Source organism: Xyrauchen texanus, chromosome 9 (assembly GCF_025860055.1).
Source record: "Xyrauchen texanus isolate HMW12.3.18 chromosome 9, RBS_HiC_50CHRs, whole genome shotgun sequence".
Taxonomy (NCBI): Eukaryota; Metazoa; Chordata; class Actinopteri; order Cypriniformes; family Catostomidae; genus Xyrauchen; species Xyrauchen texanus.
This window is the reverse complement of record NC_068284.1, coordinates 21,589,577-21,602,536: the sequence shown is the minus strand read 5'-3', so window position 1 is coordinate 21,602,536 and position 12,960 is coordinate 21,589,577. Positions and strand designations below refer to the sequence as shown.

The following is a 12,960-nucleotide window of genomic DNA, read 5'->3' as shown; positions in this document are numbered from 1 at the left end:
GGCCGTGGGGCGAGCTGGTCTCACATCGAGCCCGGATGGAGCGTGCACGTGGGCGGGTGGTCCGCAGGGATTTACCCGGCGAAACCATTCCCACCGAACTCCCCAAATCGCCTCCATCGCCAGCCGAGTCGGCCTCAATCCTGTGGTAAGAAAGCACGACTTGGGGGGCGGCTGGAATGGCGTTTCCTTTAAGAAAGGAAAGCAGCGGCCGCTACGTTGCCATGGTCACGCTCTCGCATGAGAACAGGAACCATTCATAAACGCTGCCTCAGTGTGATCGCAGCCCATACACGTGAGGCAGCAAATATGACCGTCAGAAGCAGAGAGATATCTACCGCATCCAGGAAATTCACAAAGGCATCTTGAAAAAGACACGTCTTTAAAAAGACATTCGACGGCAATGTGTAAACCTTTTTAGAGGAAATATACTCTTTTAGGAAACGCTGTCGAAGCACCCAGGGGCGTGGACTGCACTGGCATGCAGAGAAGGGAGAAAGCCACTTGTAATGCGCCGTAGGGTCCAACAGCAATGCTCTTAGAGGTGAGTGGAACAGTAGTGAGTGTCTCAGCTCACTGATCACACAACCGCTCGGCTCCGAAGAAAGAATCTGACTGAACAGATACACGATCCCCGCCTTTTATACCCGTATGTCCGGGAGCGGGACATGCAAATTCTGTTTGCCATTTTGGCATTGGCCTTTTTCATATTCAGAGGTATCCGAGTCTCCCAAAAGAAGCCTCTTGTGTCACTACAATCGACACAACGTCGAGTGAGTAACAGAAGGAACCAATGTCCATTGTAATGGACACCAGATATAACTATAAAAAACATTACCATAAACTTAATTTATTGATTGATTATTATTCATGGCTGCATTTAGAGGAGAAACAAAGTATAATTATTTTTTTGTATCCTTGGAAAATAATTGGGGTCTTAAAGGGTTAACAAATAAAATGCATGGCGATGTGCAGAATATTGTGAATGACAGGTGCGCACAGATTCGGTGTAGGCTTGCTGATCAGTTTATAAGAGACTTATAGAGCCTTGGGGTGTGTGTATTCTCTCTGATGCCATGGCTCAGGTCAGACAAGAAGGCTTGACACAATGTCACCCCATTAGACAAAGTAAAAACCTCCTCCAAAATGCTTGACCTTTATGCTTTCACAAGACAGACAAGCCCTTCTTCATTTAACCTGAAGCCCTCAATAGTAATCGACAGCTCAGCAGATTCTAGGTTATTTTGAGGGCCCAGCCAAATAAAGTTGCATTCAAATGATCATCGTCCCTTGCTCCCAGAGTTATTCATTACAGGATGAATTGCTTTTCTCTCTCACAATCTTAGCCTAGATGGCAAATGAAAAGCTGGTTAGGAAAAAAATGGGGCACCTTATTTAGTTTATCTACTATAGCATTTAACCTGACATCTTCATTATTCAAAATTACATTATGAAAAGACTGCTTCATCCATGGGCGCAGGTTACTGTTGTTTATGCTTCCTTTCAGCTGTTTTTTTGGCAACTTAATTGGCAGAAGGGCATGCCAACATGTTATAGCGCCCCTCAACCAATACAGGAGTGGTAATTTAAATATCCTTGTGAAAAAGTCTCATAAATTGTATTTAAGCAACAATCAAAACCATTGTTTAATGCATTATGACATGATTGTTGTACATAAAATATTGACAAAGCATGCACACACAAAAACAGTGACAGAAAAGAGAAAGAAATAAATACAAAATACGAAATGTAAAATAATATACACTGGTGGCCAAAAGTTTGGAATAGTGTACAGATTTGGCTGTTTCAGAAGGGAATTAGTACTTAAATTCACTAAGTGGCATTTAACTGATCACAAAGTATAGTCAGAACATTACTGGTGTAAAAAACAGCACCATCACTATTTGAAAAAAGTCATTTTTTTATCAAATCTAGACAGGCCCCATTTCCAGCAGCCCTCACTCCAACACCTTATCCTTGAGTAATCATGCTAAATTGCTAATTTGGAGTTAGAAATTCACATGCCATTATATCAAACACAGTGGAAAGCTATTTGATTCGTTAAATGAAGCTTGGCATTGTCTTTGTGTTTGTTTTTGAGTTGTCACAGTATGCAATAGCCTGGCATGTCTTAAGATCAATATTAGGTAAAATAATGGCAAAAAAGAAATGGCTATCTCTAGAAAATTGTCAGTCAATCATTGTTTTGAAGAATGAAGGCTATACAATGCTTGAAATTGCCCAAAAAACCCTGAAGATTTCATACAAAGGTGTACATGACAGTCTTCAAAGAAAAAGGACAACTGGCTCTAACAAGGATTGAAAGAGATGTGGAAGGCCAGATGTACAACTAAACAAGAGGACAAGTACATCAGAGTCTTTAGTTTGAGAAATACATGCTTCACATGTCCTCAGCTGACAGCTGCATTGAATTCTACCCGCTCAACACCAGTTTCATGTACAACAGTAAAGAAAAGACTCAGGGGGGCAGACTTTATGGGAATAATTGCAAAGAAAAAAACACTTTTGAAACAGAAAAACAAAAATAAAGTTAAGAGTGGGCAGAGAAACACAGCGAAAACAGTGTTATGGATCTTAACCCCATTGAGCTTTTGTGGGATCAGCTAGACTGTAAGGTGCTTCAGAAGTGCCCAACAAGACAGACACATCTATGTCAAGTGCTACAGGAAGTGTGGGGTGAAATGTCACCTGAGTATCTGGACAAACTGACAGCTAGAATGCCAAGGATCTGCAAAACTGTCATTGCTGCATGAGGAGAATTTTTTGATGAGAACTCTTTGAAGAAGTTTTTTTTTTTTTTTTTCAAATTGTAATAGTAATGTTTCATGTTAATAATGTCCTGACTATACAATCTGATCAGTTGAATGCCACTTTGGTGAATAAAAGTACCAATTTCTTTCCATAAGAGCAAAATCTGTACATTATTCCAAACTATTGGCCACCAGTGTGTGGGTGTGTGTGTATATATATATATATATATATATACAATTGTGTAATGTTATAATAATATAATAATAAATCAAATATAACAATAAATAATATAATATTTATTGTAATATTTTAACAATATAAAATAATTTATTTTATTTATTATAACTATAATTAATAATATAAAATAAACTTTCTTCAAATGACCATTAAGACTATGAAGAAAATAAATGAACTAGTGAGTATGGTGGTTTCTGGTAATATCTCTTATCTCAAAAATGCACATTCCTCATCCACCTCCTCCAGAGTGTGTGCATTTCTTTTTATAATGACTAGCTGATTTATGCCTGTCAAGATGGAAGGCTTATAAACAATCTACCTCTCCATTGTGAGACTGCAGTAATTTAATGCATAATTTCTGCTACTGAAGCATTTCTGCCACTCACTACAACTTGCAAAAAAACAGAAGGATTCTTCTCATATCGTTCCATTCTGTCTCTTATTTCTTTCCTTATTGTTAGTGTAAAGCACATCAGATACACAACTGTTTAACTGCTTCATTCCTTTTCCCCTCTTTGCTGTGAAGCTTTGATTGACTGCTGACTGTGAAGTCGCCCATAGACAATGATTCCATACAGCCATCATGACCATCATCAGTAATTGATAGTAGATTTAAATGACTCTCCTGCTCATTTGCCAATCATCTCCCACCAGTCCCATTACCCTTGTGCAATCTGACAGGCAATCACCTCCCTGCAAGATTTGTTGTCCATTTGAAATGATGTCACTTGAAATGGACGAGGAATGGCACATTGTACATCTGAAAAGTTTTTTTTTTCTCCTTTCCCTTTGCATCTTGCGAATGACGGCAGTTGGGAAACTATGTGTCATCAAATGTCTGAAGGATCAAAAGCAAACTGATTTGCACAGAAATGGTAGTTTTGTCTTCAGTTGTTTCATTTATTGTTTCATTTGCTTTTAGAGAAAAAGTGCACAAGGTTTGGTTTTCAAGCTAAATTATGGATGGAAACGAATCGGTTACCTAACGTAACCTCGGTTCTCTCTACATGAGGGAACGAGTATTGCGTAAGCTAGCTTAAGCTACGGGAAAGATTCATCTTTTCTGAGATATTGAAGCCAAAACATTATCCTTAATTTTGTATCATTTGTCAACGCAGTGCAGCAACTGCAGACCTTGAGCGGGCTAGCTAGCGAGCTCATTGGTTGCTCTGCAGCAACTGCTGCAGCCTATAGACAAACTTGGGCGAACTCGCGTCCAATGAGAGGCCTCCATGCGCTTACTGCATCAAAGCCCGCCAAAATGGGCGTGGCTAGAGTGCATATAAGCGTAGTTCGTAGGCTGGAACCCTGGTTTTCATTGAATGAAGCGAAAGTCGCTCGTGGCGCGAGCACGGCCGGCTACGCAATACTCGTTCCCTCATCTAGAGAGAACCGAGGTTACGTTAGGTAACCGATTCGTTCTCTTACGAGAGGTTCTCTCGTATTGTGTAAGCTAGCTTACGCTACGGGAACCCATTGTCAGTGCCGTGCGCGCCAAGCATCCACTGCATGAGCCCCGGGGGTGGGGGGACCCGGGGGAGCCCTTGTGAGTGGGGAAATAATATTTGGCCGGCAAGAGTGCGGGCCAGTGTGTGTGTAATACATAAGCACATAGTGGGAAGGGAACGACAGAGCGGCGGTGCCGGTCTGTGTGGAATGAGTCCCATCAGTGCAGCTCACCAGGGGAGCTGTAGCGTATTAAACCGCTAGTAGTTTTGCCTGCATGGCTGGCACTTCCAGATTGTAAAATCTGACAAAGGTGGAGGGGGAAGCCCAGCCCGCTGTCACACATATGTCGTGAATGGAAATCCCGCTGGACCATGCCCACGATGAGGCCATGCCTCTAGTGGAGTGAGCCCTAATGCCCAACGGGCATGGCAGGTCTTTTGACGCGTATGCGGCAGCAATAGCGTCCACTATCCATCTAGACAGTGTCTGTTTCGAGGCGGCGAGACCTTTGGTGCGCCCTCTGAATGAAACGAAAAGCTGGTCAGAGCGTCTGAAAGAGGCGGAGCGCGCAGTATACAATCTCAGTGCTCTGACTGGGCAAAGGAGATTGGTGTCGCGTTGGTGTCCGATAGGGAAATGACCTGTGCTCTGAAAGGAGTACCGATCACCTTGGGAACATAGCCGTGTCTAGGCTTTAAAATGACCTTGGAGTCACTTGGTCCGAACTCAAGACACGCAGCGCTGACAGACAGCGCGTGAAGGTCTCCCACACGTTTGACTGATGACAGGGCAGTCAGAAAAACAGTTTTGAGTGAAAGATATTTCAAATCCACGGATTGAAGCGGTTCGAAAGGGGGGGCTTTCATAGTTTCGAGAACTATAGAAAGATCCCAGATAGGAACCGATGGGGGGCGCGGGGGGTTCATCCTTCTAGGGAAGGCGTAAAGCGGGCGGTTGGGCCAGTCCTGGGCCAGCACATCCTCGCCTTTCGAGAAAAATATTTGGCAGTGAGAGTTCTCTTCTGACGCAAAGAGGTCTATCTCTGCTCTGCCGAATATGCGCCATAACTTCTGGAATGTTTGAGCGTGCAGGGACCATTCCCCTGGAGGAATATTGTCTCTGGACAGTCTGCCTGGGCCGTCGTTCAGGTGGCCTGGCACGTGCGTCACCCTCAGCGAGCGCATGTGGCACTGGGACCAACTCAGTATGTGTTTCATCAGATGGAAGAGGTTCCTGGATCTGACACCGCCCTGACGGTTTAGGTAGGATACCACAGATCTGTTGTCCGAACGGACCAGGACGTGGTGACCCTGAATGACTGGGAGAAAGCGCACAAGCGCGTACTCGACCACTATCATTTCCAGACAATTTATGTGAAGGAGCTTTTCCTGAACTGACCATAGGCCAAAAACCGGAGAGCCCTCGCAGACCGCACCCCAACCCGTGTTGGACGCGTCTGTCGAGATGACTTTTCGGCGAGATACAGCTCCCATCGTCACTCCCCGCTGATACCATTTGGCCACTGTCCAGGGCTGCAGAGCTGAAATACAGGTCTGAGTCACCTTGATCAGCTGGCGGCCTGTGGCCCAAGCCCGGCGAGACGCGGGTGTTTAGCCAATGCTGAAGCGGGCGATGCGCAGTAAACCCAGCTGAAGTACTGCTGCGGCTGAGGCCATGTAACCTAGCACTCTCTGAAATTTTTTCAGAGGCGTGAGGCTGTTCATCTGAAAGGACGCGGCTAGTCGCTGAACACGGCTGCTGTGTAGATAAGGGAGCCGTCATTGCCACGGAGTCTAGTTCTATTCCAAGGAAGGAAATTGCCTGACTGGGCTGTAGTGAGCTCTTGGTCCAATTGACTGCAAGACCCAAACTGTTCAGATGGCTGAGGAGAACTGTTCTGTGAGACAGCAGCTCCGTATGTGACTGTGCCATAATCAGCCAGTCGTCCAAATAGTTCAGAATTCGCAAGCCCTGACTCCACAGGGGTGCGAGCGCCGCATCCATGCACTTTGTGAAAGTACGGGGTGCTAAAGACAGGCCGAGCGGAAGGACGGTGTATTGATAAACCTGGCCGTCGGCTGAATCTCAAGAATGGCCTGTGACAGGGATTTATCTGAATCTGAAAGTAGGCATCTTTCAGATCGAGAGAGATAAACCAGTCCCCCTGGCGCGTATGCGCGAGGAGTTTCCTGATTGTAAGCATTTTGAACGGTCATTTTGCAAGAACCTTGTTCAAACCAGTGGCGGCTGCTGGTCTTTCAAAGAGGGGAAGCTCATTTTCGGCCTACATTATAAACTTATTTAAAAGTAAATTCTGCCCTACGTTCCAATACGTGCAATTTCGCCAAACAAATATAAAGAAATAGGTTGCAGCAGTTTGTCTTTCGACTACACTTGAGAAATCCGCGATGGGACTGAGCGCGAAATAGCTTCAGTGACTTCTTATAGTACAGATTCGCTGTCAATCAAAAGGAGATGCAGTCTTTCGACAGATCCTCCAATCATCACGCGGAAGCCCGGAGTCCGGGCCAGCCCACTCCTCATTCACCCCTCGAGACGCTGAGCGTCCGTGGGCGGGACATAATCGCAGCATTTATCCAATGACCATCTATTTTCGGAGCACTGAAAAAAACTGTTCAGAGCAGCCCCATTGAAGTCAATGGATGCTCGGCTTCAACAGGGCACTGACGCTACGGGAATGTATGAGAAGTAAATCGAGTCAGCCGACCTGCTATATGTAATGTAGCTGATTCTGAACGAACTCGTCTTCGAGATGAACGTGTTCTAACGCATTTTTAGTCAATAAATTGTTTACACATGTAAGGTATGGTGGAGGATCAGTGGCCTTAACAGATTCACGAACAAACAAGAACTTACTGTTAAAAACTCCCCTAATTACTGAAATAGCGCCAACCAGTCTCCACAAGCACAATACATGTATTGACAAAGAGACAATGAACTATTGACAGAGAACCGCATGTGACATCCGCATGCTCACCAAGTGCTTATCGTGTGGACAGGAAGGGGGAAACTTTGAACGTAACAATGTGTGTGTGTGTGTGTGTGTTTCAGTTAAACACAGAACTGCATATTGCTAATGAAATACGTGTAATCCCTGTATGTTGTGTATTTCTGAGGTATATCAAACTCGTTAGAACTGTTTCGTTGTGTGTTTTAAACTCTGAGGCCTCATATTTAATAGCCTCAGAGTGTATATTCCCTTTTTAAGTGTACTAAACACACGTTTCTTGGTATCAAATTAAACCTTACGATTTGTCCGAGCTGAATTCGAATATAAGATCTCTGTAGAATGATATTACGCAATGTTTTACTATCTTTTGAGTCATTCAGCCCAAAATCTCTTACTGTCATAAACATGCAAATGAGCCTTGACAGAGGAACTCTCTCATGCCCAGAGTAAGGGAGACTTTTACGACCTCCAAAGGAATGTTCAGAGAAGTGCTGACCCTCACTTCATTCTCTTACTGAGAAAGAGAAATGAACCCTGTTAATCCTATATATATATTCTATATATCCATGTGATAAATTCATTGACACGTATCTAATGTTCCATCTCATAATTTTCCTAAATGTTGTTTGATCTGTGTTTTCTTTCAAATTCTAATGGGTTAATGTTTCAGACTTTGCATACTATGGTTAACCGAAATCAAATGTGTGGCATATTTGGTCTCTATAACTTGGTATTTTGAAGATCGAAATGACTGTGTACATGATATGTCGATAACAACAACATATTAGTATTACAAGTATATTTCCTAGTTTCTTTCTTGCTCATGCAATGAGAAATGTGAGAACAAAGAGCAATAAACCAAATTCCCGCCTGGAACCCAAACCCTTCTCATTGGTCGAGCCAATGAGAGGTGGGACATGTTTTCTAAGGTTATAAATGCTCTTATCTCTTAGTCTTACGTCTCTTCGCTCTCTTATGCTCCTCTTGCTTCCTGCCTCTCTTGCCCTCTGAGCCTTGTGCTCTCTCACTCTCTTGCTGAATGATGCTGAACTAGGAGGCCCCAAGGACTCCCAAGCATGCGCCAGGCTACGGCCTTGTCTTTCCATTCACCAAAGATCAATCTGACCCCCACTGGTTCTCTCTCTCATCAAGACAACATCATCAAAGATCAACTGGAGCCTCAACAATTGCATCAGGACAGTTTAATTCAAATGGGACATGCAAGTATCAAACTTAGTCTCATTATTTGATACATTAAGTATCCTCACCCCTTTCTAAAAAGGGCATGTCAGAACTAATATGATGGTTTGCTCAGGCTGTTGATCTGCTGAATTTCAAACAATGCTATAACTTCTTGCCTTCCTGTATTCTGCTTCAACCCTCTTTCCCTTGGTAAACTGTATGCATGTATGTATATGTATGTTAGAGTAGTTTAAATGTTTAGTCTAGTTAATAAAGTCTTGTTCATGTCACATGTAAAGTTGTCTGTGTCTCAAGCTCATATCTAAAGTCACTAATCATAGATTTTGACTACTTGCTCTTAATACGTAGTAAGAAAGACATTTCCCATGCCCGGAAATGTACCTTTCTATTAATTAATTAATTAATAACCAATATTGAGTGTTCACGGGATGAACCGAGCATTTGGTTGTAATGTTAATGTAGCTACATCAAGTTAACCCGATTAACTGATCCAAATATTCATGATCGATTATAACAAGTTATGATTGATTATTAATATTTCATAGAGCTGATTCGCTACACACAATAGACCATTATTTTTTTTGACATTATAGGGGAAGCTGAGCTTCCCTTGCAGTCTTAAAGAAATCCCCACTGGTTCAAACCCTTGAGATCTAATATTGGTCTGAGGGCGCCGTCTTTCTTGGGAACAAGAAAATAACGTCTGTAAAACCCCGACTCGCTCAGCGAAGGCGGCACTTTCTCTATGGCCCTTTTGCACAGAAGGTATAATGCAGGCTGCTTCCGTGTTCACAATATTTTCGAGCCACGCTCTGAAGCGGGGAGGGCGGCGATCGAACTGTAGCAAATAGCCCTGTTTTATTGTGCTTAACACCCATTTGGATATCCCTGGGATAGCTTCCCACGCTTTGAAGCGTAACGCTAGAGGGTGAATGGCCAAATCGCCCTGATTGCTGCACACAGTGCGCTGAACAGAATGTGTGAGCGCGCTTACTGTGCTTATGCATGACTGCTCGCAGACAGCAGGGACAGGCTGTTCTGTGAGTGACTTCCCGATTGAGGTGAATGGGGAAAGAGTCACATCTGTTAAGTGATGCGCGAGCATAGTCACGGGCACGGGACTTACATGCAGAGAAGTGTTTGCTGGCCGTGTGACAGAGCGGGCAGAGAATGGGCGCGCGCACGTATTCGTGAGCGCGTTTATTGACTCTAACACTCGAGCGGGCTGTGTCCGCTTTATGTGAGTGGGCTCTGATCGGGACACGGGAAGTGTAATGCTTGTGTGTAGAGGTGAACACTGGATTGTGGGCACATTTATCTACACATAAGGCTGGTCGTGTGACAGAGCGGCCAGAGAAGGATCTGTAAGACGGCCATGGAGTGCAGAGCAGATGCGGCTTGGCCGGCAGCGGAATAGGCGCGGCCAACATAGGCGGAAGTCGCTCTGCAGGCCTTAGACGGGAGCACTGGCTTAGACCGCCATCTCGCGGAGGGCGGGCAAAGGTGTGCTGCTACCGAATCCTCAACCGGGGGGATGGAGGAGTAGCCCTTCTTGGTGGCGCCGTCCACCGAAGCGAGAGGGTTGGAGACGTGGGAACGGATCCTGGCCGAGAAAGGCGCGTTCCACGACTTTGCAAGCTCAGTGTGGAGTTCCAGCAGGAAGGGAGCGGCCCGGGCCGCGGGTGTTGCGCTGCGACGGCTCTGAAGAAAGCAGCCGTCGAGTCTGTTGGGAGCCTGCTCAGGGGGCGGTGACCACTCGAGCTCGAGGCGGTCGACGGCCTGTGTGAGGAGGCGTGTTAGTTCCCCTTCGACTCCGGCGCGGGTCCTGCTGGATTCCTGGGCCGAGGAGGAGGCGTGGGAGCCTGACCACTCCTCGCTGTCCGAAGCCATGATGGAACAGCCCTTATACTCTGCCTCATCCTCCGAGATGGCTATAACCGGTTCTGGCAGCCTTTGGGAGCGGCGCTTTTTCCTGCACGGCGGAACGGAAGGCGGCGCGGCGGCTTCGGTTCTGAGCGCTTCGAGTCGAGCCCGCAGGGTCGACATCGGAAGCTCCTCGCAGAGGTCGCATCCACCTTCAGCGAGGGCGAGCTCTGCATGCCCCAGTCCCAGGCAGAGAGCGCAGATGATGTGGCGGTCTCCGGCGCTGAGAGGGGCGCGGCATGAAGCGCAAGTGGTGCGAGGCATCTTACAAAAGACCCTCGTTACTCTTTTGTGAAGTTCGTTAAGAACTAGCTTGCTCTAAAAAAGGATACGTCGCCGGATGGCGTAGCTCGCAGGATGGCTGAAGGTGGCGGAGACGGCCGGCTTCTTCGAGCGCTGTCCAAGCTTGCTAGATGCCCCTCGAACTGCGACGCGGCTTCCAGTTCAGAGATGCGAAGAGCTTCGCTGAAGAGATGAAAATCAGGGTTCCAGCCTACGAACTATGCTTATATGCACTCTAGCCACACCCATTTTGGCGGGCTTTGATGCAGTAAGCGCGCGGACGCCTCTCATTGGACGCGAGTTCGCCCAAGTTTGTCTATAGGCTGCAGCAGTTGCCGCAGAGCAACCAATGAGCTCGCTAGCTAGCCCGCTCAAGGTCTGCAGTTGCTGCACTGCGTTGACAAATGATACAGAATTAAGGATAATTTTTTGGCTTCAATATCTCAGAAAAGATGAATCTTTCCCGTAGCGTAAGCTAGCTTACGCAATACGAGAGAACCTCTCGTAAGAGAACTATACAAAGCAGTAGATCTGAATGTACAGTAACATCATTTTAAAACCAGAGTTTACAGACATCAAATGTTGTACTCATTTCATGTAGATTAGTATATTTTATCCAATTCAAATGCACTTTCTGACCCTGAAGGTTTTTTGAGATGATACAAAAATATTTCTATTACCACAGAAATTGCTACTGAAAGAAAAATGATGCATGTTTAAAAGTTTCTTCTTCAGGTACAGTTCAGTCCTTGGCATTGGACTCATTGCACAAATCGCTTCAATCAAGGAGAAAATGTATTTCCTCAGATTAGTTGATAACATAATGTTTTGATATGTTTATACTCATCTAAAGTAATTTGCCTTCAGCCTCTTTTTCATGAAAAAAAAACAAAAAAAAACACAGATGCTGGAAATGATTTCGATGCTCTTAATTTTGGAGAATTTCACATTTTCAGAGCCACACACCACAGCGCAGGCTTATTTATTTCCTGTGTTCTCTTTCTTGGCTGCCTGTTTTTGCGTCTCGATGTCACAAAAAAAAAAAAAATAAAGAAAGAAAGAAAAAAAGGATACAAAAAAATAACCTTTAATGTACATAAACATATTTACACCTTGACTCAAGTAGGCAAAACAGCCATCCATTTCTTGCTCTTATTTGTTTTAAATATTTTCACCAGAATATAATAATATCTTACAATATCAATAATTACAAAAATAAGTACATTATTTGCAACACAGTCATCTTGTTTTATGTGATTTATTTATTTTTAATTTGGCAGTAAAATCATTCCTCTAAGGGCCTTACTGTATGAATTATGCCAGCATATTTCCTGCAAAACAAACGCAGACATCTGTGAGGCACAATACAATCAAGTATGCAAATGAGCATGATACATTGGCTTTTAGAGGCAGAAGTAGGACGCTCATTAAAACGATTATTGCAATTCTTAAAAGTAACAGTTGGACCGTTATTTTAGTTGAGTTTGAATTTGGAACCAATTTCATATCTAATTGCCTGTAGTTGGCTGTCTGACAGGTTCATTTAGTTTGCAGCGAATAAAAGCAATGTATTAGAGATAATAAAGCACCCGAAATGAAGAGTCCCTTTGAAGGTAAAAAAGAGAGGAAACATTTGAGTCATTTCAGGCTGAATCAGAGGCAGAGGTATATTTGCTCTTCTGCTCTTAGACTCGATGGCCGTATGCTGTGGGGGAAACATGGCTTGATATGTTCTCCGACTACCCTTTGGTAGAGATAATAAACTTACTTCATAGATGCAAGTGCAGCCTGGATCTCTCTCTCTCTCTCTCTCTCTCTCTCTCTCTCTCTCTCTCTCTCTATCTATCTATCTCTGATAACTGTATATATTTTTCTACAGTATTTTACTCCCAGGGAGTGTTTACAGAATAATTTATGATTTTGCTTGGATTTGTACAGCCTTTCATCTCCTTATCTGCTTTACATGTTTTTCATCACAGTCTAAACTGACAAGGGCCGCAGGAGGCAGTGCGTAGGGCAGGCTGTTTGAAAGCAGGCAATATTCCCAGCCAAAGCAAACTTCACAGCCAAGCGAAAAGGAACTGTTCAGCCTCATAAAAGCAGCCTTTTGTTATAGTCTAATGGGA

The 12,960-nt window shown here is 44.4% G+C and overlaps 1 protein-coding gene across 5 annotated transcripts in view; it reads left to right on the top strand.

Annotated features, from left to right (window-relative positions):
• Positions 1 to 12,960, top strand: part of LOC127648571 (thymocyte selection-associated high mobility group box protein TOX-like) — an 87,522-nt gene that overhangs the window by 53,723 nt on the left and 20,839 nt on the right. The window contains exon 1 of one of the 5 annotated variants that reach the window (XM_052133214.1): positions 435 to 541. The exons of the other annotated variants lie outside the window; for them this stretch is intronic. Within the exon in view, the coding sequence (XP_051989174.1) occupies positions 530 to 541 (12 nt within the window). The 5' untranslated portion in view covers positions 435 to 529. Of the gene's footprint in view, positions 1 to 434; positions 542 to 12,960 lie in introns of those variants that run through there. 5 annotated transcript variants of the gene reach the window in all.